The sequence below is a fragment of the Mesoplodon bidens genome (assembly GCF_964165515.1).
Source record: "Mesoplodon bidens genome assembly, chromosome: 2".
In the NCBI taxonomy this organism is placed as follows: Eukaryota; Metazoa; Chordata; class Mammalia; order Artiodactyla; family Ziphiidae; genus Mesoplodon; species Mesoplodon bidens.
In genome coordinates this window covers 132,244,888-132,271,058 of record NC_138177.1, presented here as the reverse complement: position 1 = coordinate 132,271,058, position 26,171 = coordinate 132,244,888, and the positions used below count along the sequence as shown (strand labels likewise).

Here is a 26,171-nt window from a genome sequence, read left to right as displayed (position 1 = left end):
ACCCAGTGATCTTCTTTAATAAAAAACCAAGTTTTTTAGCTTTAATATATTTCAATGTGACAAAGACACAAAGGCACTCTTTTAAATTTGAAAACAAAGAAAACTTCACTTTGTAATTCTACCTTCCTTCTAAACATATCTCTAGTTAGCATATTAGCATTCTGGAAAAATCTTAGGTTTTTAAAATATTTTTATAACTTTATATCACACTATCTTGCCTTAATATAACATTACACACACACACACACATATTCATGTGTCTATAATTTTAAAAGCTGCACAATATTGTACCTAGTGAATACACCAAAGATGATTTAACCATTTCCTTATGGCTGCAATTTTAGTTTCTTTTTCAATTTTAAGATCTCATAGCTGTGTATGATAATCTATACCAGTGCAGTCTAACAAAAATATAATGCAAGCCACATATGTAATTAAAAATTTCTAGTAGCCACATTAAAAGAAGTAAAAAGAAATAGGTGAACTTAATTTTAATGATATATTTAACCCAATATATCCAAAGTATTACCATTTCAACATGTAATCGGTATAAAAATTATTCGAGATATTTTATACTTACTTTTTTTTTCAAAATTCAGTGTATACTTTACACGCATAGCACATCTCATTTCAGAATAGTCACATTTCAAATGCTCATTAGCCATGTGTGGCTGGCTAGTGACTACTGTTTTGGAGAGCACGAATCTATACTGTCGATTTTATGAGAGAAACTAGATATTCTCTTTAAATGCTTTTCAAAATCACATCAGTGTTATCCATTAACATTTGTGTGCTATTAAAAAATAAGACAAATGTGATGTTAAATGTACATACACAATGAATATGAACAGTATGTTTTTCTTTTTTAATTAAATAATTTTTTGCTGCATTGGGTCTTCGTTGCTGCACATGGGCTTTCTCTAGTTGCGGTGAGCGGGGGCTGCTCTTCGTTGCGGTGCGCGGGCTTCTCATTGCAGTGGCTTCTCTCGCTGTGGAGCACGGGCTCTAGGTGCGCGGGCTTCAGTAGTTGTGGCATGAGGGCTCAGTAGTTGTGGCTCGCAGGCTCTAGAACGCAGGCTCAGTAGTTGTGGTGCACGGGCTTAGTTGCTCCGTGGCATGTGGGATCTTCCTGGCCCAGGGCTCAAACCCGTGTCCCCTGCATTGGCAGGCGGATTCTTAACCACTGTGCCACGAGGGTAGTCCCTGAACAGTATGTTGCAACTAAGTAAAATATATATCTAAGTATGCAACAAGGAATGGAGAGAAAGCATTATGCAAAAGCTAAAAATTATGTGAGGATAGTGGAATTACAGGTCATATTCTTTCTTTAAAATTTTTCCTTTATTATTATGCATTTTAAATTAGAAGTCATCTATCTGTCTGAGGCCTCAACTGCTCACCACTGGAACCTCAGTTTGTGACAAAGTATCATAAAAGGATTCCAGCTCCTCCAATTGAGCTCCAAAAGCCTGAAGGAGCAAGACAACTTAAGTGACTCCCACCCAGGGCTGGGAACCTCCAGCTTCCCCTATATTATATGTAAGCCTACTAAGGGCTTCAGAAGTGCAAAGCTGAGGCAATTAAGCTACTCTGCTATGAGAAGGAGTCCTAGGGCTCTTTTCCTTGTATCCCTTTCCTGGGAGGACTGGAGGGGCAGAGCCTCTCCACAGTCTTATCATACCTTAAGGAACTGATGCTGTTCCCTGTCTACCCTCAGGGAACTGTGTGGGAAGGGTTGGGTTCCTGCAGAATTGCCATCTTGAATGACTCAAAGGAGCTCTGTTCAGATAGAGTAAGATGTGAATGGTGCCCCCAGGAGCTGTGCTATGTAGCATCCCCAACAATCCTATTAGTAAATCTCTCTCCCAAGTTAAGATAGTTATCCAGCAGCTAAGCAAACTGTTTGTAACCTTGGAGTTTTTGGACTGAGTATCAATTCTCTGAGTATCAAGATATTCTTCACATGCCTAAGCTACTTTTGCAGGGAAACTTGCCTCCACTGCAGGACCAAGTAGAGTAGTGGACACTCCATCACTCTTGTAATTTTTATTTTAATTTCCTTTCCTTTCTTCCTCCTCCTCCTTTTACTTCTTCCTAGGTGAAATCAACTCCTTTTCCCATCTCGGTGGCAACCAAATTCACAGAATGGTTTTAAAACTGTCATCCAACTGTTAAATTTTGAGAAATTCAGGAAGTGTGTTCTCCATTTCTACATCTTCTGACTCAGTGGACAAGGCTTCATAACCTTTGGAGATAAACTACTTGCTGAGCAGTTTCTGGGAGAAGAATGGTTGCCACTGTCTTCATCCTAAACAAAATGGCAATTTTTATATTTAATCCCATTTGTGCTGGAGACTGGATTTTTATTGCTATTAATAGCATTTTCTATATTTTCAATGGATGGTTCAAACTGTACTTTGTTGCCTTAAGACAGCATCACTGTTTGCTTTAATATCATCTCGATGTCCCTTCACTAATTTACTTATTTCTGAAAACCAACAATCTTTTATTCCTGCCTGCAGAATCCATTTGTTACAAAATTTCCAAGTCATTGTTGCTCCCTCTTTCAAGTTGGTGAGTGAAAGTGTCATCAGTAGGTGCCATTCATATTTTATAGAACACTACTCCTTTCTTAAACAGATTTGCCTCTGTCTGGACTAAATTGAATCAAATCCTTCATCTTATAATGACCAATGCAAGCTATGCAGATGTTGATGGGTACTGCATCCCGATATCCAGTGACTGCTGCCAGCTTCATGGCATCCTTATAAGATTTGATCACATCCTATATTACAGCCAAAGACCACTGTAGTACAACTTGAGAAATCTGAAATCTTGGTCCTCCTTGAATGAATCTTTTTTTGTTTGTCAATAGAGTAAAAGTCCAGCATCATCTTTTTTTACCAACCAGTATTTTCAAAGTGTCTGGGTTAGTCCTCTAAGATACTTTAAAAAAGAAACTATGATCCAGTTGCTCCGGCACAACTGAAAGTTGTTCACGTTTTGACATGTTTTTGCCAGACTGCCTTATGTCAGGGCAGATTCTTACGGTATGTTCACTATGAATATCTCTTTTTCTCTTGAGAAAGCCACATGCCAAAAATTCTGGGTTTTCGGTGCCTTTTCCAATTTGCCTAGAAAAGTCTCACTGTGAAATTCAGAGTTCTCCATTTTCCCCAAAGAGGAAGTCTTATTATTCTGAAGAACAACTGAAATTAGATGCTTCGACCACATAAAATCCATGGAGGGATGTATCCATTAATTATACTTTAAATTTCTTCCACAGAAATTTCTCCAGTTTCAAGCAAGTCATATGTAACGTAACTTTCAAAACTATCATTCTGCTCCAATTGTTTTTTTTCCCATCTTGACTGCTTTCAATTATTTTCCATTCTTACCTTCAAATTTAGCTTCATCATTTTCCTTTTCTCCATAAAGTTCCTCAGATATATTCTGAGGGGAGAACTAAAAGAATAAGGAGAAACTATCATTAAATTGGTGGGTCTGACTAAAAATTGCTGGTACAGGTGATTAGCAAGCATTAACTCAGCTGTTGCTGTGCCATTCTAGATGTGGAAGAAGGGAGGCAAAGGAGATTGGAAAGGAGCCCACTAATGTCTTCAAGATTCCCTAGCATGTGACCCATGGTGCCTACTGTATTAACTGTGCAGGCACTGTGGGTGTAGTGAGAGAAGAGGAGAAACGTCTAAAAGCCATAATGGTCTTTAAAGATCCTGATTTCCCCCTTTCTGTAACTTCCAATTGTTTGGCATCTGTATTCCTCACCAGATTGTAAGTTCCATGAAGGCAAGGACAGTCTCTACTTGTTTACGTTATAAACCAAGTTACCTAGCATGATGTCTGTAGTATGGTAGATATTATTTGATGGATCAATGAATAAAATAAAAAAGACCTAGTCCAGTAAACATTCCTAGATCCAAGTTAAATATGCTCATCTTTTATTTTTTTCTTTCTTTTACGTCCTTCTAATCATAGACTTCATAGTTCATGTTTGTTACATCACTGAGAAAGCTGGGTGGGGGAAACAGGGAGATGCTGGTCAAAGGGTACAAGGCTTCATTTATAAGATGAATAAGTTCTGGGGATCTCATGTACAGCACGGTAGCTATAGTTAAAAATACTGTATTGTATACTTCAAATTGATAAGAGAGTAGATCTTAAGCATTCTCACCACCAAGAAAACAAGGTAACTATGTGAGATGGTAAATATGTTAATTAACCTTACTGTCATAATTATTTCACAATGTATATATATATCAAATCATCACATTATACACTTTAAATATATATATTTTATTTGTCAATTATACTTCAATTAAGCTGGAAAAAACTTGAAGAAAAAGAAACTTAATTTTCTCAGTCCCTTAACCTTCTGCCACACACATGGGTGTCTAATACGTAATCCTGGATTTCCTACCTATTTGTTTTCTTCATTCCTGGCCCAAGCTGTGAGTGCTAGAGAAAACTTACAGCACTACTGATGGTCCATATTACAAGTACATACATGATTTTGCTGGGCCCCTGATGCTGTTTAACTCTCCTTTTACTTAATGAATATTCTCTTTTACAAACCATTGCTCAAAATAACGGTCTAGATCAATCTCCACTTCCTCCATCCTGAAATTAAATTCAAATATTCAGATTTCTGCCTTACTCCTCTACTAACACTATACTCTCAAAGGCCACAAATGAACTCTTAATTAATTCCATTACTAAAAACTTATCTGAAAGTCACTAGCCATAGAGACTGCATTTTTATAAAATCTCAAGAAACCTGAGAGCTGCATGTACATAACAGGGATAAAATCCTCAAGATTTTCTTTTTCTTTTTTTTTTTTTTGCGGTACGCAGGCCTCTCACTGTTGTGGCCTCTCCCGTTGTGGAGCACAGGCTCCGAACGCGCAGGCTCAGCGGCCATAGCTCACGGGCCCAGCCGCTCCGCGGCATGTGGGATCTTCCTGGACCGGGGCACAAACCCATGTCCCCTGCATTAGCAGGCGGACTCTCAACCACTGCGCCATCAGGGAAGCCCAAGATTTTCTTTTTTTTTAATTTAAATTAATTTTTCTTTCAGTTTTATTGAGATATAATTGACATGCAGCACTATATAAGTTTAAGGTGTACAGCATAATGATTTGACCTTCCTACATAATGAAATGATTACCACAATAAGTTTAATGAACAAGTTTTTCTTTATTCTCACAATATTATGTATACACTACCAAATGTAAAATAGATAGCTAGTGGGAAGCAGCCGCATAGCACAGGGAGATCAGGTGGGTGCTTTGTGACCACCTAGAGGGGTGGGATAGGGAGGGTGGGAGGGAGACGCAAGAGGGAGGAGATGTGGGGATATATGTATATGTATAGCTGATTCACTTTGTTATAAAGCAGAAACCAACACACCATTGTAAAGCAATTATACTCCAATAAAGATGTTTAAAAAAAAAGTCTTATACAGAAAAAGGTTAATCCATCACTGAACCTCTATTTACCTAACTCTATTAATCTAAATTATTTTGGATGATGATAGCTGGATTATAAAAATGAAATATATTGTTAACATTTTTTGAGCTCTTTCCAAATACAAGGCATTGTATTTATTACTTTACAAGCTGTATCCTGTTTAATCTTTAAAACAACTCTCTGGGGACTTCCCTGGTGGTGCAGTGGTTAAGAATCCGCCTGCCAATGCAGGGGACACGGGTTCGAACTCTGGTCTGGGAAGATCCCACATGCCGCGGAGCAACTAAGCCCGTGTGCCACAACTGCTGAGCCTGTGCTCTAGAGCCCACGAGCCACAACTATAGAGTCCACAAGCCACAACTACTGAAGCCGGCACGCCTAGAACCCATGCTCTGCAACAAGAGAAGCCACCACAATGAGAAGCCCGCAAACTGCAACAAAGAGTAGCCCCTGTTCACGGTAACTAGAGGAAGCCCACACGTAGCAACGAAGACCCAACACAGCCAAAAATAAATAAATAAAAGTAAATAAATTAAACCAAAAACAACAACAACAACAAAACAACTCTCTGTGGTAACTATTATCTCCATTTTATTGGTACGGAAACTGAAGCACAAATAAATTATTTAATTATTCAAGGGTACACAATAAGGAGCACAGTCAGGACTTGAACCCAGGTGGGTTTTTTTTCTCTTTATTTTGAGGTAATATTGGTTTATAAAATTATATGTCTCATGTGTACAACCTTATACTTCCACTTTTGTACACACTACAGTGTGCTTACCACCAAAAATGTAGTTTCCACCTGTCACCATACAGTTGATCCCCTTTATCCATTTTGCCCTCCCTCTGTCCCCTCCCTTCTGGTAACCACTACTCTGTTCTCTGTATCTACATGCTTGTTTTGTTTAGTTCATTTATTCTGGTTTTTTGTTTCTCTGTTTTTTATATTCCACATATGAGTGAAATCATGTTGTATTTGTTTTTCTCTGACTTATTTCAATTAGCATATACCCTCAAGGTCCATCCATGTTATCACAAATGGCAAGGCTTCATCTTTTTATTTTATGGCTGAGTAGTATTCCATTGTATATATATGCTATGCCACATCTTCTTTATTCATTCATCCATTGATGGGCACTTAAGTTATTTCTATAACTTGGCTACTGTAAAATAATGCTGTAATGAACATAAGGGTGGATATATCTTTTTGAATTAGTATTTTTGTATTCTTTGGTTAAATACTCAGAAATGGGATAACTGGATCACATGGTAGTCCTATTCTTAATTTTTTGAGGAATCGCCATACTGTTTTCCAAAGTGGCTACACCAATTTACATTCCCACCAACCGTGTATTAGACAGTATACTCTTTTGACATCAGTCTTAGCAATATCTTTCTAGATATATCTTCTCCGGCAAGGGAAACAAAAGCAAAAATACATCAATGGGACTACATCAAACTAAAAAGCTTCTGCACAGCAAAGGAAACCATCAACAAAATGAATATGCAACCTACTGAATGGGAGAAGATATTTGCAAATCATATATTCAATAGGGGGTTAATATCCAAAATATATAAAAAACGCATATAGCTCAACAACAGAAAAATGATTAAAAAATGAGCAGAGAAGCTGAATAGACATTTTTTCAAAGAAGACACAGATGTCCAACTGGCACATGAAAAGATGCTGAACTGAGGTGTTTCTGACCTATGTTTATAATAATATTTCCCAAAGTGTAACTCACCACTGGCATCAAAATTCCTTGTTGAGACTGGTAAAGATACAACTTTTTTAAAACTAGGCTGCATTCAAGACCTACTAATTAAAAATATCACTAGATGGGGCCTAGAAGTACGTTTTTCCAGGAGATTCTTATGCACATCAAAGTTAATTAATGGCATTTTTCTCTGAAGAAAGACTGGTTAAATAAAAAATCTGGACAATATAAAAAATTGGACATTTCTTGTCAAAAGAATTTTTTTTCTGTATTTAGGTCTATTTATTCCATTATATTCGCAAAAGCTTTCTCAGGGAGGTTTTCTTTAGCTGTTCCTGTAGCTGTTTTTCTCTTTTTAAATTTTATTTTGGAGTATAGTTGATTAACAATGTTGTGTTTCAGGTTTACAGCAAAGTGATTCAGTTATACATACACATGTATCTATTCTTTTTCAAATTCTTTTCCCATTTAGGTTATTACAGAATACTGAGCAGAGTTCCCTGTGCTATACAGTAGGTCCTGGTTGGTTACTATTTTATTTTATTTTTTTTAATTTTTTAATTTAATTTTATTTATTTTTTTATACAGCAGGTTCTTATTAGTCATCCATTTTATACACATCAGTGTATACATGTCAATCCCAATGGCCCAATTCATCACCCCCTCCCCCCGCCGCTTTACCCCCTTGGTGTCCATACGTTTGTTCTCTACATCTGTGTCTCAATTTCTGCCCTGCAAACCGATTCATCTGTACCATTTTTCTAGGTTCCACATATATGCGCTAATATACGATATTTGTTTTTCTCTTTCTGACTTACTTCACTCCGTATGACGGTCTCTAGATCCATCCACGTCTCAACAAATTACCCAATTTCGTTCCTTTTAATGGCTGAGTAATATTCCATTGTATATATGTACCACATCATCTTTATCCATTCGTCTGTCAATTGGCATTTAGGTTGCTTCCATGACCTGGCTATTGTAAACAGTGCTGCAATGAACACTGGGGTGCATGTGTCTTTTTTAATTATGGCTTTCTCTGGGTATATGCCCAGTAGTGGGATTGCTGGATCATATGGTAGTTCTATTTTTAGTTTTTTAAGGAACCTCCATACTGTTCTTCATAGTGGCTGTATCAATTTACATTCCCACCAACAGCGCAAGAGGGTTCCCTTTTCTCCACACCCTCTCCAGAATTTGTTGTTTGTAGATTTTCTGATGATGCCCATTCTAACTGGTGTGAGGTGATACCTCATTGTAGTTTTGTTTGTTTTTTTATAAATTTACTTATTTATTTAATTTATTTTTGGCTGCTTTGGGTCTTTGTTGCTGTGCGTGCGTTTTCTCTAGTTGCGGCGAGCAGGAGCTACTCTTTGTTGCAGTGCACGGGCTTCTCACTGTGGTGGCTTCTCTTGTTGCGGAGCACAGGCTCTAGGCGTGCGGGCTTCAGTAGTTGTGGCTTGTGGGCTCTAGAGTGCAGGCTCAGGAGTTGTGGCACCTGGGCTTAGTTGCTCCGCGGCATGTGGGATCTTCCCAGACTAGGGCTCGAACCCATGTCCCCTGCATTGGCAGGCGGATTCTTAACCATTGCACTACCAGGGAAGCCTACCTCACTGTAGTTTTGATTTGCATTTCTCTAATAATTAGTGATGTTGAGCAGCTTTTCATGTGCTGTCTTCTTTGGAGAAATGTCTATTAGGTCTTCTGCCCATTTTTGGATTGGGTTGTTTGTTTTTTTAATATTGAGCTGCATGAGCTGTTTATATATTTTGGAGATTAATCCTTTGTCCGTTGATTTGATTGCAAATATTTTCTCCCATTCTGAGGGTTGTCTTTTTGTATTGCTTATGGTTTCCTTTGCTGTGCAAAAGCTTTGAAGTTTCATTAGGTCCCATTTGTTTATTTTTGTTTTTATTTCCATTACTCTAGGAGGTGGATCCAAAAAGATCTTGCTGTGATTTATGTCAAAGAGTGTTCTTCCTATATTTTCCTCCAAGAGTTTTATAGTGCCCGGTTTTACATTTAGGTCTCTAATCCATTTTGAGTTTATTTTTGTGTATGGTGTTAGGGAGTGTTCTAATTTCATTCTTTTACATGTAGCTGTCCAGTTTTCCCAGCACCACTTACTGAAGAGACTGTCTTTTCTCCATTGTATATCCTTGCCTTCTCTGTAATAGATTAGCTGACCAAGGTTATCCATTTTAAATATAGCAGTGTGTACATGTCAATCTCAAATTCCCAGTCTATCCCTCCCTCCTACCCTTCCACCCTGGTAACCATAAGTTCTCTCTCTAGGTCTGTGAGTCTGTTTCTGTTTTATAAGTAAGTTCATTTGTATCATTTTTTTTTAGTTTCTGCATATCAGCAATTTCATATGATACCTGTTTTTCTCTAACTTACTTCACTTAGTATGATAATCTCCAGGTCCATCCATGTTGCTGCAAATGGCATTATTTCATTCTTTTTAATGGCTGAGTAATATTCCATTGTATATATGTACCACACCTACTTTATCCATTCATCTGTCAATGGACATTTAGGTTGCTTCCATGTCTTGGCTATTGTAAATAGCACTGCAATGAACATTGGGGCACGTGTATCCTTTCAAGCCATGTTTTTCTCTGGATATATGCCCAGGAGTGGGATTGCTAGATCATATGGTAGCTCTATTTTTAGTTTTTTAAGGAACCTCTATACTGTTCTCCATAGCAGCTGTACCACTTTACATTCCCATCAACAGTGTAGGAGGGTTCCCTTTTCTCCACACCCTCTCCAGCATTTATTATTTGTAGACTTTCTGAGGATGGCCATTCTGACCAGTGTGAGGTGATTTCTCATTGTAGTTTTGATGTGCATTTCTCTAGTAATTAGTGATGTTGAGCATCTTTTCATGTGTCTCTTGGTCATCTGTATGTCTTCTTTGAAGAAATGTCTATTTAAGTCTTCTGCCCATTTTTTGATTGGGTTGTTTGTTTTTTTGTGATTGAGCCACATGAGCTCTTTGCAAATTTTGGAGACTAATCCCTTGTTGGTTGCATTGTTTGCAAATATTTTCTCCCATTCTGTGGGTTGTCTTTTCGTATTGTTTATGGTTTCCTTTGCTGTGCAAAAGCTTTTAGGTTTAATTAGGTCCCATTTGTTTATTTTAGTTTTTATTTCCATTATGCTAGGAGTCAGCTCGAAAAAGATACTGCTGTGATTTACATCAAAGAGTGTTCTGCCTATGTTTTCCTCTAGGAGTTTTATAGTACCCAGTCTTACATTTAGGTCTTTAATCCATTTTGAGTTTATTTTTGTATATGGTGTTGGAGAATGTCCTAATTTCATTTTTTTATATGTTGCTGTCCAGTTTTCCCAGCACCATTTATTGAAGAGACTATCTTTCCTCTGTTGTATAGTTTTGCCTCCTCTGTCATAGATTAATTGACTATAGGTGTGTGGATTTATTTCTGGGCTTTCTATCCTGTTCCATTGACCTATATTTCTGTTTTGTGCTAGTAGTATACTGCTTTGATGACTGTAGCTTTGTAGTATAGTCTGAAGTCAGGGAGACTGATTCCTCCAGCTGTTTTTCTTTCTCAAGATTGCTTTGGCTATTCAGGGTCTTTTGTGTCTCCATACAAATTTTAAGATTTTTTTGTTCTAGTTCTGTGAAAAATGCTCTTGGTAATTTGATAGGGATTGCACTGAATCTGTAGATTGCCTTGGTTAGTATAATCATTTTGACAATATCAATTCTTCCAATCCAAGTACATTGTATATATTTCCATCTGTTTATGTCACCTTTGATTTCTTTCATCAGCTTCTTATAGCTTTCAGACTACATGTCTTTTGTCTACTTAAGTAGGTTTATTGGTTCTTGCCCTCTCGTGGGCAGCGCCGTGCTCAGGAAGACTTTAAGCAGCCTGACTGCTGATGGGTGGGGCTACGTTCCTGCCCTGTTGATTGTTTGGCCTGATGTGTCCCAGCACTAGAGCCTATGGGCTGTTGGGTGGGGCTAGGTCTTGGGGAGGAAATGGCGACCTCCAGGAGGGCGCATGCTAATAAGTACTTGCCAGAACTGCTGCTGCCGGTGTCTTTGTCCCCGCAGTGAGCTACAGCCACCCCCAGCCTTGGCAGGAGACACTCCAACACTAGTAGGTAGGTCTGGCCCAGTCTCTTATGAGGTTACTGTTTTTTTTCCCTGGCTTCTGGTGCATGAGACCTTGTGTGTGCCCTCCAAGAGTGGAATTTCTGTTTCCCCCAGTCCTGTGGAATTCCTGCGATCAAACCCCACTGGTCTTCAAAGCCAGATTCTCCTCCCATTACCAGACCCCCAGGCTGGGAAGCCTGACGTGGGGCTCAGGACTTCCACTCCCGTGGGAGAACTTCTGTGGTATAATTATTTTCCAGTTTGTGGGTCGCCCACCAGGAAGGTTTAGAATTTGATTTTATCATGATTGTGCCCTTCCTACCATCTTGTTGTGGCATATTCTTTGTCTTTGGATGTACAGTATCTTTTTTGGTAGGTTCCAGCATTTTTTGCTGATGGTTGTTCAGCAGTTAGTTGTGATTTTGATGTTTTTGTAAGAAGGCATGAGTTCACATCCTTCTACTCTGCTTTCTTGCCAGAAAATGCATATTCAAGTAGTCTCTGTAGCTGGTTTTTAATTGAAAAATTTTTTTCTTATTGTGGCAAAATATATATAAGATTTGCCATTTTCACCATTTTAAAGTGTACAATTCAGTGGTACTAGTTACATTCACAACATCGTACAACCATCACTATCTATTTTCAAAACTATTCTATTACCACAAACAGAAACTCTGTAACATTAAGCAATAACCCTTAGCCTCTGGTAATCTCTGATCTACTTTCTGTCTCTGTGAAGTTGTCTATTCTAGATATTGCATATAATTGGAATTGTATGTTTGTCCTTTTGCATTTGGCTTATTTCACTTACCATATGCTTTCAAGGTTCGTTGTGTTTGTAGCATATATCAGAACCTCGTTGCTTTTTATGACTGAATAATTTTTGTACATGGTGTGGAATTTTGATAGGCATTACACTGAATCTGTAGATCACTTTGGGTAGAAGTATTGACATCTTAACAAATTAAATCTTCTGCCCATGAACACAGGCTGTCTTTCCATTTATTTAGGTCTTCTTTAATTTCTCTCAGCAATACTTTGCAGTTTCCAGTGTACAAGTCTTTCACCTCTTTGGTTAAATTTATTCCTAGGTATTTTATTCTTTTAAATGCTACTGTAAATAGAATTGCCTCCTTCATTTCCTTTTCAAATTGTTTACTGCAGGTGTATAGAAACGCAATTGATTTTTGTGTATTGATCATATACCCTGTAATTTTGCTGAATTTGTTTATTAGTACTAGCAGTTTCTTGTGCATTCTTCAGGAGTCTCTCTCTATAGGATCATGTCATCTGCAAATAGAGATAGTTTTATTTCTTCTTTTCCAGTTGGATGCCTTTTCATTCTTTTTCTTATCTAATTGCTCTGGCTAGAATTTTCAGTAAAATATTGAATACCAGTGGTGAAAGTGAGCATGCTTGTCTTGTTACTGATGTTTGGAGGAAAGTTTTCATTCTTTCCTTTCAAGAATTTTAAACAGTTGAAAATAAAAGTAAATACTGGTTTCCCTCTTAGTCTTTGATCACCTACAGAATATAGGCATAACTATATCTTCATCCTAAGCTTCTGATAAACATTTTCAACTAACTTACCCCCAGAGACCCTCATTTAAGCAGAAAATGATCCATAAGTCAGTATTCTTGTTCTTTGATTAAATACTTAAAATACAGTAAAGAGAAAATCAGGATTCTGAAATGTGGTTACTTGTCACAATTAAATTGTATAGATAAAAAACAAAAAACAAAACCCATTTCTGGCATAACATTACTTTTAAAAAGGTCTTATTTGGATTAGTATAGAAATAAAAGTTACTCTTCTGCCTATAAGAGAATAAACCAGTGACTGAAAATACACTTTATACAGTAGGAGGGATCCTTGTGGTGACAGGACTATTCTGTATCTTGACTGTGGTGGTGGATACATGAACCTACATATGTGATAAAATTGCATAGAACATATTCACACATATACAAATGAATATGTATTGTAAAATTTAGAAAACTGAATAAAGATTGGTGCATTGTGTCAATGTCAATTTCCTGGTTCTGATATTGTACTGCAGCTTTGGAAGATGTTATCATGTCAGGAAAGTGGGAAAAGGGTACACATGATCTATGTTTTACTTCTCAAAATGACAAACCTACAATTATATGAAAATAAACTTTATAGAAGGACAGTTACCATTACTGCATTTTTTGTAGCAGTGCCAGCAGCAGCAAAAAATTGCAAAGAGGAAGAAAAACCAATGGCAGTGAATTATATATTTTCCTTTTAGAGAATAAAGAGTATGGACGTTCACATGAAATATTAATGTATAGGTGTTTAATTTATAAACAAACTTTATTGACATATTGAGCTTTATTGACATGTCACTAATTGCTTGTTTTCTGGGAAAAAAAAATTTACCTAAAACATGGAACTATATTTTCCTGCTGGAGAATTCTTACATTTAAAACGTGCCAAGTCGATTAACAGGTAGTGATTTCAGGACATATTCGTAAGTGGAAAGAGCGAAGTATGAAAGAGTATAAATTGTATGCCATCTTTGTATAAGAAGAGAAATGAGATAAAATAAATGAAACGGCTTAATTTTATAAAAAAATACATATGAAAGGTAAACCAGAAACTAATTAATTTGGTTACTTATAGGGACTACACAGAGGGAATGCAGCAGGGAATAGTAACACACCTCTATGTATACTTTTTTGTAAAGTTTTGACTTTTGGAACCGTATCAGTTGTTTTACATAGTCAAAAAACAAAAATAAAAAAGGATGAGAAAAAAATATCAAAATTGCATATAAACATCAACAAGCTAACCTAACTACTTCATATGACTGACTAATTCTTCATATGGAGAACTAATCCAAGTAGTTCTGAACACAGTAATTTGACTATATACCTTCAAACTAAAGACAAAAAGAATGCAAACAAAAATGCTTTTGCAGGTTTGTTTTTAGCAGTGCAGGAATTTTGAAACCATTTTGTGTATACTGTAGGAATAAGCAAGTGTGCAAATGGACTGCTGCTAATAGGAGCCAGAGATCTACTGTTTGAAAAGGAGTGCAAATATGGAAAGGGGGAAGGCAAGGAAAGACACTATATCACTATGAACTCATGACTTTCAAAAAGGCCAGCTAACAGAAAGAATGATGGGGTTAGAAAATCACTGCTATGCAACCGTCTTAGTAATACTGGCTCAGTAAATTGCCTTCCCCAATGTGGGTGGGCATCATCCAATCCACTGAGGGTCTGAATAGAAGAAAAAGCAGAGGAAGGGAGGATGGGTTCTCTGCCTGCCTGCTTTAGCTGGGATATTGCTCTTCTGCCCTTGAACTGAGATTTACACATTGGCTTCCCTGGTCGTCAGGCCTTTACTCTTGGACTGAAATTATACCACTGGCTTTCCTGGATCTCCAGCTTGCTGATGGTACATGTAGGACTTAGCCTCCATAACTGCATGAGTCAATTCCTCATAATAAATCTATCTATATAGGTAATTGTATATATAATTCATTATTAATCTATTATTAATTAATAATTATTACATCAATAATAAATCTTTATTGTTATTATTATATTACTATATGTATGTACATTTGCTATTGGTTCTGCTTCTCTGGAAAACCACAACCTAATACAATTGCCAAAACAAAACATAAAATATTATAATCATTTAAAATTGATCTAAAAATACAAAATGTTCGGTTTAATTTCAGGTTTTAAAAAATCCAAGTCTTTGGAATGGTTTTACAAAATAATAAAACAAATCTAAACAAATGGAATAAATAAAGAGCTTATTACTAAAGCTAACAAAACAGCTCTGTTGACTAGGTCTGAGTAATTTTATGATGGGTGGAAAAAAACAATCAGAAACACATAATTTTTATACATTGTAAGATATCTTGGCTTGTACTTAAATTCATTAATTCTAACACCAAGTCATGGAGTTATATACATAAATAACAGGGATCTTCATAAACAAATATTGAGGGAAATTAAATAAATATTGGCAAATTCCTAAGTGACCCATAACAAAGGTTCTTGCTCCTCCCTTGCTACTTGAAAGCTCACTGCTATGGGAGCTACTATGTATATGTATAACTGAATCACTTTGTTGTACTAACACAACATTGTTAATCAACTATACTCCAATATAAAATAAAAAGTTAAAAAAAAAGGTCAAGCTGTAAGCAGATTGATGGGTTCAGAAGAAGAAAAAAGGAAAAACACTATGAAAACTTAGGATAGCTTAAGTGGAGCTGATTCAGGGGAAAGCAACAGTTAAGTCTGGTTTGCTTACATGGTATCACTACTGTCCAAAAATATTTTCTCATTGCTTGTCTACTTTTACTTCTAAATTTGTTATACTTCATACAACTATATCAGAGATTAATTTGCTTTAACAGGTAATTGCTTTCAAATACAAGATTATATGTGATTCAAAAATTGTTACTTGCCACTTGCTTTCTATATATCCTTTTGTACAGCTTGACTTTTTATTATGTACATCTACTGTCTCTTTTAAAATATATTAAATGAGTTAAACAAAAAAATAATGCTTCTCACTTAATATCTAGTTGAGATTGGTTTCACCAAGGAAATTGGAACTTTGGTTACAGGAAGGAGGAATGGTAATTAACAACAAAAATATCTGTGGGATAGGGCACATGAAAATATTTGGAACTGGGGGGAGTATGGCTAGGGAAAGCAGCTATAAAAACAGATAAAGGGGTACAGGTGATAGATGAAGCTGTCAAAGAAGGAGACCTCTTTGAGAAAACTCTTCCCTTTGTCCCTACTGTACTCTAAGTGGCACTCTCCATATCTTTTTATCTAGACTACTACTGCTTAATACTATACTTCACCTACATTATGAAAAAAATAGACTTGTAGCCCTGACTTGAGGTTATAACCACAAATAACAACACAATTTGTATGGAAAATGCATTCTAAGGTTCACTCAAATGATTTAAAAAACACTCAGACCCAAGATTGAACCAGAAAGAAATAGAAAATATGAACAGACCAATCACAACTACTGAAATTGAAACAGTAATTTAAAAACTACCAAAAAACAAAAGCCCAGGATCAGATGGCTTCACAGGCAAATTCTACCAAACATCTGGACAAGAGTTAAAACTGACCCTTTTGAAACCATTCAAAAACTTGCAGAGGAAGGAACACTTCTGAACTCATTCTATGAAGTCAATGTAACTCTGATACCAAAACCAGACAAACATATCACAAAAAAAGAAAATTACATGCCCATACACACATGTAAAAATCTTCAACAAAATATGAGCAAACCGAATCCAATGATACATTAAAAGTAAGTCAGAAAGAGAAAGACAAATACCGTATGCTAACACATATATACGGAATTAAAAAAATGTCATGAAGAACCTAGGGGTAAAACGGGAATAAAGACACAGACCTACTTGAGAATGGACTTGACGATATGGGGAGGGGGAAGGGTAAGCTGTGACAAAGTGAAAGAGAGGCATGGACATATATACACTACCAAACGTAAGGTAGATAGATAGTGGGAAGCAGCCGCAGAGCACAGGGAGATCAGCTCAGTGCTTTGTGACCGCCTGGAGGGGTGGGATGGGGAGGGTGGGAGGGAGGGAGATGCATGAGGGAAGGGATGTGGGAACAGATGTATATGTATGACTGATTCACTTTGTTATAAAGCAGAAACTAATAAAAAAAAATAAATAAAATAAATAAATAAAAAAATTAAATTAAATTAAATTAAAAAAAAAGGATCATACATCATGATCAAGTGGAATTTATCCCAGGGATGCAAGGATTTTTCAATATCAGCAAATCAATCAACATGAAACACCACATTAACAAATGAATAATAAAAAGCATGTGATCATCTCAATAGATGCAGAAAAAGCTTCTGATAAAATTCAACATCCATTTATGATAAAAACTCTCCAGAAAGTGGGTGTAGAGGGCATATACCTCAACATAATACAGGCCATATATGACAAACCCACAGCTAATATCATACTCAACAGTGAAAAGCTGGAAGCATTTCCTCTAAGATCAGGAACAAGACAAGGATGCCCTCTCTTGCCACTTTTATTCAACATAGTTTTGGAAGTCTTCGCCACAGCAATCAGAGAAGAAAAACAAATAAAAGTAATCCAAATTGGAAATGAAGTAAAAGAAGTAAAACTGTCACTGTTTACAGATGACATGATACTATACCTAGAAAATCCTAGAGATGCCTCCATAAAACTACTAGAGCTCATCAATAAATTGGTAAAGTTGCAGGATACAAAATTAATATACAGAAATCTGTTGCATTTCTATACACTAACAATGAAAGAGAAATTAAACAATCCCATTTACCAGCATATCCAACAGAATAAAATACCTAGGAATAAACCTACCAAAGGAGGAAAAAGACCTGTACTCCAAAAACAATAAGGCCCTGATGAAAGAAACTGAAGATGACACAAACAGAAACACATACCGTACACCTGGATTGGAAGACTCAATATTGCTAAAATGACCATACTACCCAAGGAAATCTACAGATTCAGAGCAATCCCTATCAAATTACCAATAGCATTTTTCACAGAACTAGAACAAGTAATTTAAAAATTTGTATGGAAACACAAAAGACCCTGAAGAGCCAAAACAATCCTGAGAAAGAATGGAGCTGGAGGAATCAGGCTCCCTGACTTCAGGCTATACTGCAAAGCTACAGTCATCAAAACAGTACAGTACTGGCACAAAAACAGACACATAGATCAATGGAACAGGAGAGACCAGAAATAAACCCACGCACTTATGATCAATTAATCTACTTGTTCAAAGGAGGCAAGAATATACAATGGAGAAAAGACAGTCTCTTCAATGAGTGGTGATGAGAAAACCAAACAACTACATGTAGAAAGATGAAATTAGGACATTCTCTAACACCATATACAAAAATAAAATGTATTAAAGATCTAAATGTAAGACTGGATACTATAAAACTCACAGAGGAAAACACAGGCAGAACAGTCTTTGACATAAATCGCAGCAATATCTTTTTCGAGCTGACTCCTAGCGTAATGGTAATAAAAACTAAATTAAACAAATGGGACCTAATTAAACCTAAAAGCTTTTGCACAGCAAAGGAAACCATAAGCAATACAAAAAGACAACCCACAGAATGGGAGAAAATATTTGCAAACAATGCAACCAATAAGGGATTAGTCTCCAAAATTTGCAAAGAGCTCATGTGGCTCAATAACAAAAAAACAAACAACCCAATCAAAAAATGGGCAGAAGACTTAAATAGACATTTCTCCAAAGAAGACATACAGATAACGAAGAGGCACATGAAAAGATGCTCAACATTGCTAATTACTAGAGAAATGCACATCAAAACTACAATGAGAAAGCACCTCACACCAGTCAGAATGGCCATCATCAGAAAGTCTACAAATAATAAATGCTGGATAGGGTGTGGAGAAAAGGGAACCCTCCTACACTGTTGGTGGGAATGTAAAGTGGTACAGCTGCTATGGAGAACAGTACGGAGGTTCCTTAAAAAACTAAAAATAGAGCTACCATATGATCTAGCAACCCCACTCCTGGGCATATATACAGATAAAAACATGGTTTGAAAGGATACATGCACCCCAATGTTCATTGCCGTGCTATTTACAATAGCCAAGACACCAAAGCAACCTAAATGTCCACTGACAGATGAATGGATAAACAGGGTGTGGTGTATATACACAATGGGATATTACTTAGCCATAAAAAGAATGAAATAATGCCATTTGCAGCAACATGAAAGGACCTAGAGATGATACTAAGTAAAGTAAGTCAGACAGAGAAATACAAATATCATATGATATCACTTATATGTGGAATCTAAAAAAACATGATACAAATGAACTTGCTTACAAAACAGAAACAGACTCACAGACATAGAAAACAAACTTATAGTTACCAAGGGAAAAGTGGGGGGAAGGGAAGGATAAATTAGCAGTTTGGGATTAACAGATTCACATTACTCAATATAAAATAGATAAACAAGGGCCTACTGTATAGCACAGGGAACTATATTCAATATCTTATAATAACCTATAGGTTGTAATAACATATATATATATATATATATACACACACACATATATATATGTGTATATAAAACTGAATTGCTTTGCTGTACACCTGAATCTAACACAACATTGTAAATCAACTATACTTCAATTTAAATAAATAAACAAATAACATTTCGAAACATAACCCATAACCCATTTCTAAGTTAGAGTAGATATATTAACTTACAAAATGAGACCATAAGCTCCCAATGGGTAGATGTTTCATTTTCCTCATCTTTACCCATCCATCATATTGTATGGCACACAGAAGATACAGCTGGAAAGGTAAATGAGCTGAACATATGAAGTACTTTAAAACTTTAACCCCCTGTTCTGCTTATTTCAATTTTTCCAGCCTCAGTGGATAGATATAAATATTCTTCCCAGAATACATAGGCAGTAACTTTTTACACATAATGACTTCATTCAAGGCACCCTTGACAGGCCAATATGAAAATAATTGATGGCCGATAAGCCTTCTAGGTTCCTCTAGATTCCTTACTCTGCTGGCTTCACTGTGTTCCTAGCTTTTGAACCAGCAATTATGTTCCAAGACAATGTATTACTTGTCCATCCATGTAAATCCAAAGAGGGTGTTTCCCTCAGTTTTACCCTAAGCTAGTCTCTTATGCATAGGCTGGGGAAACTGGGCTAAATGGGTATTAAAATAAAGGTATCATATATCACCATCATATGAACATGGCAAAACACATAATAAATAAAGTATTTTACTTCTTTAAGAAAAAATACTTCTACTCAGGTATAAACTATTCATTTCTGCAAAGAAATGATTTATCTTAAATCATCACTTTAACAAATATGACCTTTTTCTTTTAAGACACACGAGTATATTATTTCAGCAACAACACACTTACTCATCATTGTCTTGTGTAGTAGATTCCTTTCTTTCGGTTATACTGAGGTGATTCCAGTTTTTCCTCTTTCCTATATGTGTGCAATAAAAAGAACATAAAGTTAAGGCAAAAACTGTCAAATTTTAAATAGAATTTAAATCATCAACTTTTCAATAGAAAATAAAAGGGTAGACAAATGAAAGAAGAGTAGGTAAAGAGTAAGTATCCTGAAATTTGCTATGGGAAAATTTTTTCACTATTGTGGATAACTTTTCAATAGGTAGTTATTATTTTTAATTTACCAGTCTCCTAATTTTTTATTCATGATTACATTATATAGAAGAAATAATCTTTTGAATAAAATTTCCATTGGGGCTTGGTATATTAAAAAGAAAAACTAGATAAACCCACTTTGATAATATAATTAGTTTAAAATACATTAGGTTTTCATCAAATATTTTAACGAGGAGGGACCTTCAAGATGGTGGAGGAGTAAGACATGGAGATTATCTTCCTCCTCACAAATACATCAGAAATACATCTACACGTGGAACAGCCCCTAGAGAACACCTACTGAACGCTAGCAGAAGACCTCAAGCTTCCCAAAAGGCAAGAAATTCCCTATGTACCTGGGTAGGGCAAAAGAAAAAAGAAAAAACAGAGACAAAAGAACAGGGACAGGACCTGTGCCTCTGGGAGGGAGCAGTGAAGGAGGAAAAGTTTCCACACACTAGGAAGCCCCTTCACTGGCGGAGACGGGGCGTGCCAGGGGTAAAGCTTCGGAGCCATGGAGGAGAGCACAGCAACAGGGGTGCAGAGGGCAAAGCAGAGAGACTCCTGCACAGAGGATCAATGACGACCAGCACTCACCAGCCCAAGAGGCTTGTCTGCCCACCCGCCAGGGCAGGTGGGGGCTGGGAGCTTCAGCTTCGGCTACAGAGGTCAGATCCCAGGGAGAGGACTGGGGTTGGCTGTGTGAACACAGCCTGAAGGGGGCTAGTGCACCACAGCTAGCTGGGAGTGCAAGAAAAGTCTGGAACTGCCTACGAGTCAAAAGACCATTGTTTTGGGGTGCGCGAGGAGAGGAGATTCAGAGCACCAACTAAAGGAACTTCAGAGACGGGTGCAAGCCACGGCTATCAGCCCGGACACCAGGGACAGGCATGAAACACTAACGCTGCTGCTCCAGTCACCAAGAATCCTGTGTGCAAGCACAGGTCAATATCCACACCCATGCCCCGGGGAGCCTGTGCAGTCCGCCACAGCCAGGGTCCCGTGATCCAGGGACAACTTCCCCAGGAGAACACACGGCATGCCTCAGGCTGTTGCAGCGTTATGCTGGCTCTGCCACCGCAGGCTCACCACACATTCTGTACCCTTACCTCCCCATAGCCTGAGTGAGCCAGAGCCCCCGAATCAGCTGCTCCTTTAACCCTGTCCTTTCTGGGCGAAGAACAGATGCCAGAGGGCGACATACATGCAGAGGCAGGGCCAAATCCAAAGCTGAACCCTAGGAGCTGCGCCAACAAAGAAGAGAAAGGGAAATTTCTTTGTGCAGCCTCAGGAGGAGCGGATTAAATCTCCACAATCAACTTGATGTACCCTGCATCTGTGGAACACCTGAATAGACAACAAATCATCCCAAAATTGAGGCGGTGGACTTTGGAAGCAACTACAGACTTGGGGTTTGCTGTATGTGACTGACTAGTTTCTGATTTTTATGTTTATCTTAGTTTTTAGCACTTGTTATCTTTGGTAGATTTGTTTATTGGTTTTGCTGCTCTGCTCTTTTTTTATTACCTTTCCTATTTTAATAATTTTTAATTTTAATAACTTTATTTTATTTTACTAAAAAAAATTATTTTTTCTTACTTTCTTTTTTTTCTCCCTTTTCTTCTGAGCTATGTAGCTGACAGGGTCTTGGTGCTCCGGCTGGGTGTCAGGCCTGAGCCCTGAGGTGGGAGAGCCGAGTTCAGGACATTGGACCACCAGAGACCTCCCAGCGACACATGATATCAATCAGCGAGAGCTCTCCCAGAGATCTCCATCTCAATACTAAGACCCAGCTCCACTCAACGACCAGCAAGCTCCAGTGCTGGACACCCCATGCCAAACAACTAACAAAACAGGAACACAACCCCACCCATTAGCAGAGAGGTTGTCTAAACTCATAATAAGTTCACAGATACTCCAAAACATACCACTGGATGCAGTCCTGCTCACCAGAAAGACAAGATCCAGCCTCATCCACCAGAACACAGGCACCAGTCCCCTCCACCAGGAAGCTTCCACAACCCACTGAACCAACCTTACCCACTGGGGGCAGACACCAAAAACAATGGGAACTAAGAACCTGAAGCCTGCAAAAAGGAGACCCAAAACACAGTAAGTTAAGCAAGATGAGAAGACAGAGAAATAAATACACAGCAGATGAAGGAGCAAGGTAAAAACCCACCAGACCAAACAAATGGAGAGGAAATAGGCAGTATACCTGAAAAAGAATCCAGAGTAATGATAGTAAAGATGATCCAAAATCTTGGAAATAGAATGGAGAAAATACAAGAAACGTTTAACAATGACCTAGAAGAACTAAAGAGCAAACAAACAATGATGAACAACACAATAAATGAAATTTAAAATTCTCTAGAAGGAATCAATAGCAGAATAACGGAGGCAGAAGAATGGATAAGTGACCTGGAAGATAAAATAGTAGAAATAGCTACTGCAGAGCAGAATAAAGAAAAAAAAATGAAAAGAATTGAGGACAGGGGCCTCCCTGGTGGCGCAGTGGTTGAGAGTCCGCCTGCCGATGCAGGGGATACGGGTTCGTGCCCCGGTCTGGGAGGATCCCATATGCCGCGGAGCGGCTGGGCCCATGAGCCATGGCCGCTGGGCCTGCGCATCCGGAGCCTGTGCTCCGCAACGGGAGAGGCCACAACAGTGAGAGGCCCGCATACCGCAAAAAGAAAAAAAAAAAAAAAAAAAAAGAATTGAGGACAGTGTCAGAGACCTCTGGGACAACATTAAACGCACCAACATTCGAATTCTAGGGGTCCCAGAAGAAGAAGAGAAAAAGAAAGGGACTGAGAAAATACTTCAAGAGATTATAGTTGAAAACTTCCCTAATATGGGAAAGGAAATAGTCAATCAAGTCCACGAAGCACAGAGAGTCCCATACAGGATAAATCCAAGGAGAAACACACCAAGACACCTATTAATCAAGCTATCAAAAATTAAATACAGGGCTTCCCTGGTGGCGCAGTGGTTCATAGTCTGCCTGCCGATGCAGGGGATGCGGGTTCGTGCCCCGGTCCAGGAAGATCCCACATGCCGCGGAGTGGCTAGGCCTGTGAGCCATGGCTGCTGAGCCTGTGTGTCTGGAGCCTGTGCTCCGCAAGAGGAGAGGCCACAACAGTGAGAGGCCTACGTACCGCAAAAACAAAACAAAACAAAACAAAAATTAAATACAAAGAAAAACTATTAAAAGCAGCAAGGGAAAAGCAACAGATAACATACAAGGGAATCCCCATAAGGTTAACAGCTGATCTTCCAGCAGAAACTCTACAAGCCAGAAGGGAGTGGCAGGACATATTTAAAGTGAAGGAAGGGAAAAACCTACAACCAAGATTACTCTTCCCAGCAAAGATCTCAGATATGACAGAGGAATTAAAACTTTACACACGAGCAAAAGCTAAGAGAATTCAGCACCAGCAAACCAGCTTTACAGCAAATGCTAAAAGAACTTCTCTAGGCAGGAAACACAAGAGAAGGAAAACACCTACAATAACAAACCCAAAACAATTAAGAAAATGGTAATAGGAACATACTTATTGATAATTACCATAAATGTATATGGATTAAATGCTCCAACCAAAAGACAAAGACTGGCTGAATGGATATAAAAACAAGACCTGTATACATGCTGTCTACAAGAGACCCACTTCAGACCTAGGGACACATACAAACTGAAAGTGAGGGAATGGAAAAAGATATTCCATGCAAATGGAAATCAAAAGAAAGATGGAGTAGCAATTCTCATATCAGACAAAATAGACTTTAAAATAAAGACTATTACCAGAGACAAAGAAGGACACTACATAATGATCAAGGGATCAATCCAAGAAGATATAACAATTGTAAATATTTATGCACCCAACATAGGAGCACCTCAATACATAAGGCAAATGCTAACAGCCATAGAAGGGGAAATCTACAGTAACATAATCATACTAGGGGACTTTAACACCCCACTTTCACCAATGGACAGATCATCCAAAATGAAAATAAATAAGGAAACACAAGCTTTAAATGACACAGTAAACAAGATGGACTTCATTTATATTTATAGGACATTCCATCCAAAACCAACAGAATACACTTTCTTCTCAAGTGCTCATGGAACATTCTCCAGGATAGATGATATCATGGGTCACAAATCAAGCCTTGGTAAATTTAAGAAAATTGAAATCATATCAAGTATCTTTTCCAACCACATTGTTATGAGACTAGATATCAAGTACAGGAAGAAAACGGTAAAAAATACAAACACATGGAGGCTAAACAATACGCTAGTAAATAACCAAGAGATCACTGAAGAAATCAAAGAGGAAATCAAAAAATACCCAGAAACAGGGCTTCCCTGGTGGCGCAGTGGTTAAGAATCCACCTGCCAATGCAGGGGACATGGGTTCAAGCCCTGGTCTGGGAAGATCCCACATGCTGTGGCGCAACTAAGCCTGTGTGCCACAACTACTGAGCCTGTGCTCTAGAGCCCACGAGAAACAACTACTGAGCCCATGAGCCACAGCTACTGAAGCTTGTGCACCTAGAGCCTATGCTCTGCAACAAGGGAAGCCACCGCAGTGAGAAGCCCATACACCACAACAAACAGTAGATCCTGCTCACTGCAACCAAAGAAAGCCCGCGCATAGCAACAAAGACCCAACACAGCCTATAATAAATAAAATAAAATAAATTTTTTTAAAAAAGCTTTTAAAAAACATAAAGTTCTAATAGGAAAAAAACCTAGAAACAAATGACAATGAAAACACAATGACCCAAAACCTATGGGATGCAGCAAAAGCAGTTCTAAGAGGGAAGTTTAGAGCAGCACAATCCTCCCTCAAGAAATAAGAAAAATCTCAAATAAACAATATAAACTTACACCTAAAGCAATGAGAGAAACAAGAACAATAAAACCCCAAAGTTAGAAGAAGGAATGAAATCGTAAAGATCAGATCTGAAATAAATGAAAAAGAAATGAAGGAAACAATGGCAAAGATCAATAAAACTAAAAGCTGGTTCTTTGAGAAGATAAGCAAAATTGATAAACCATTAGCCAGACTCATCAAAAAGAAAAGTGTGAAGACTCAAATCAACAGAATGAGAAATGAAAAAGGAGAAGTAACAACTGACACTGCAGAAATACAAAGGATCATGAGAGATTACTACAAGCAACTATATGCCAGTAAAAGGGACGACCTGGAAGAAATGGACAATTTCTTACAAAAGCACAACCTTCTGAGACTGAATCAGGAAGAAACAGAAAGTATAAACAGACCAGTCACAATCACTGAAATTGAAACTGTGATTAAAAATCTTCCAACAAACAAAAGCCCAGGACCAGATGGCTTCACAGGCAAATTCTATCAAACATTTAGAGAAGAGCTAACACCTATCTTTCTCAAACTCTTCCAAAATATAGCAGAGGGAGGAACACTCCCAAACTCATTCTACGAGGCCACCATCACCCTGATACCAAAACCAGACAAAGATGTCACAAACAAAGAAAACTACAGGCCAACATCACTGATGAACATAGATGCAAAGATCCTCAACAAAATATTAGCAAAGAGAA

At 37.7% G+C, this 26,171-nt stretch overlaps 1 protein-coding gene across 3 annotated transcripts in view; it reads right to left on the bottom strand.

Moving 5' to 3' along the window:
* Positions 1-26,171, bottom strand: part of ITGB3BP (integrin subunit beta 3 binding protein) — an 86,590-nt gene that overhangs the window by 13,417 nt on the left and 47,002 nt on the right. For 2 of the 3 annotated variants that reach the window (XM_081225788.1, XM_081225789.1), the window contains exon 4: positions 20,336-20,405. In XM_081225788.1, the coding sequence (XP_081081914.1) occupies positions 20,336-20,405 (70 nt within the window). Of the gene's footprint in view, positions 1-2,030; positions 2,309-3,398; positions 3,466-20,335; positions 20,406-26,171 lie in introns of those variants that run through there. The other variant, XM_081225790.1, reaches the window with a different exon arrangement.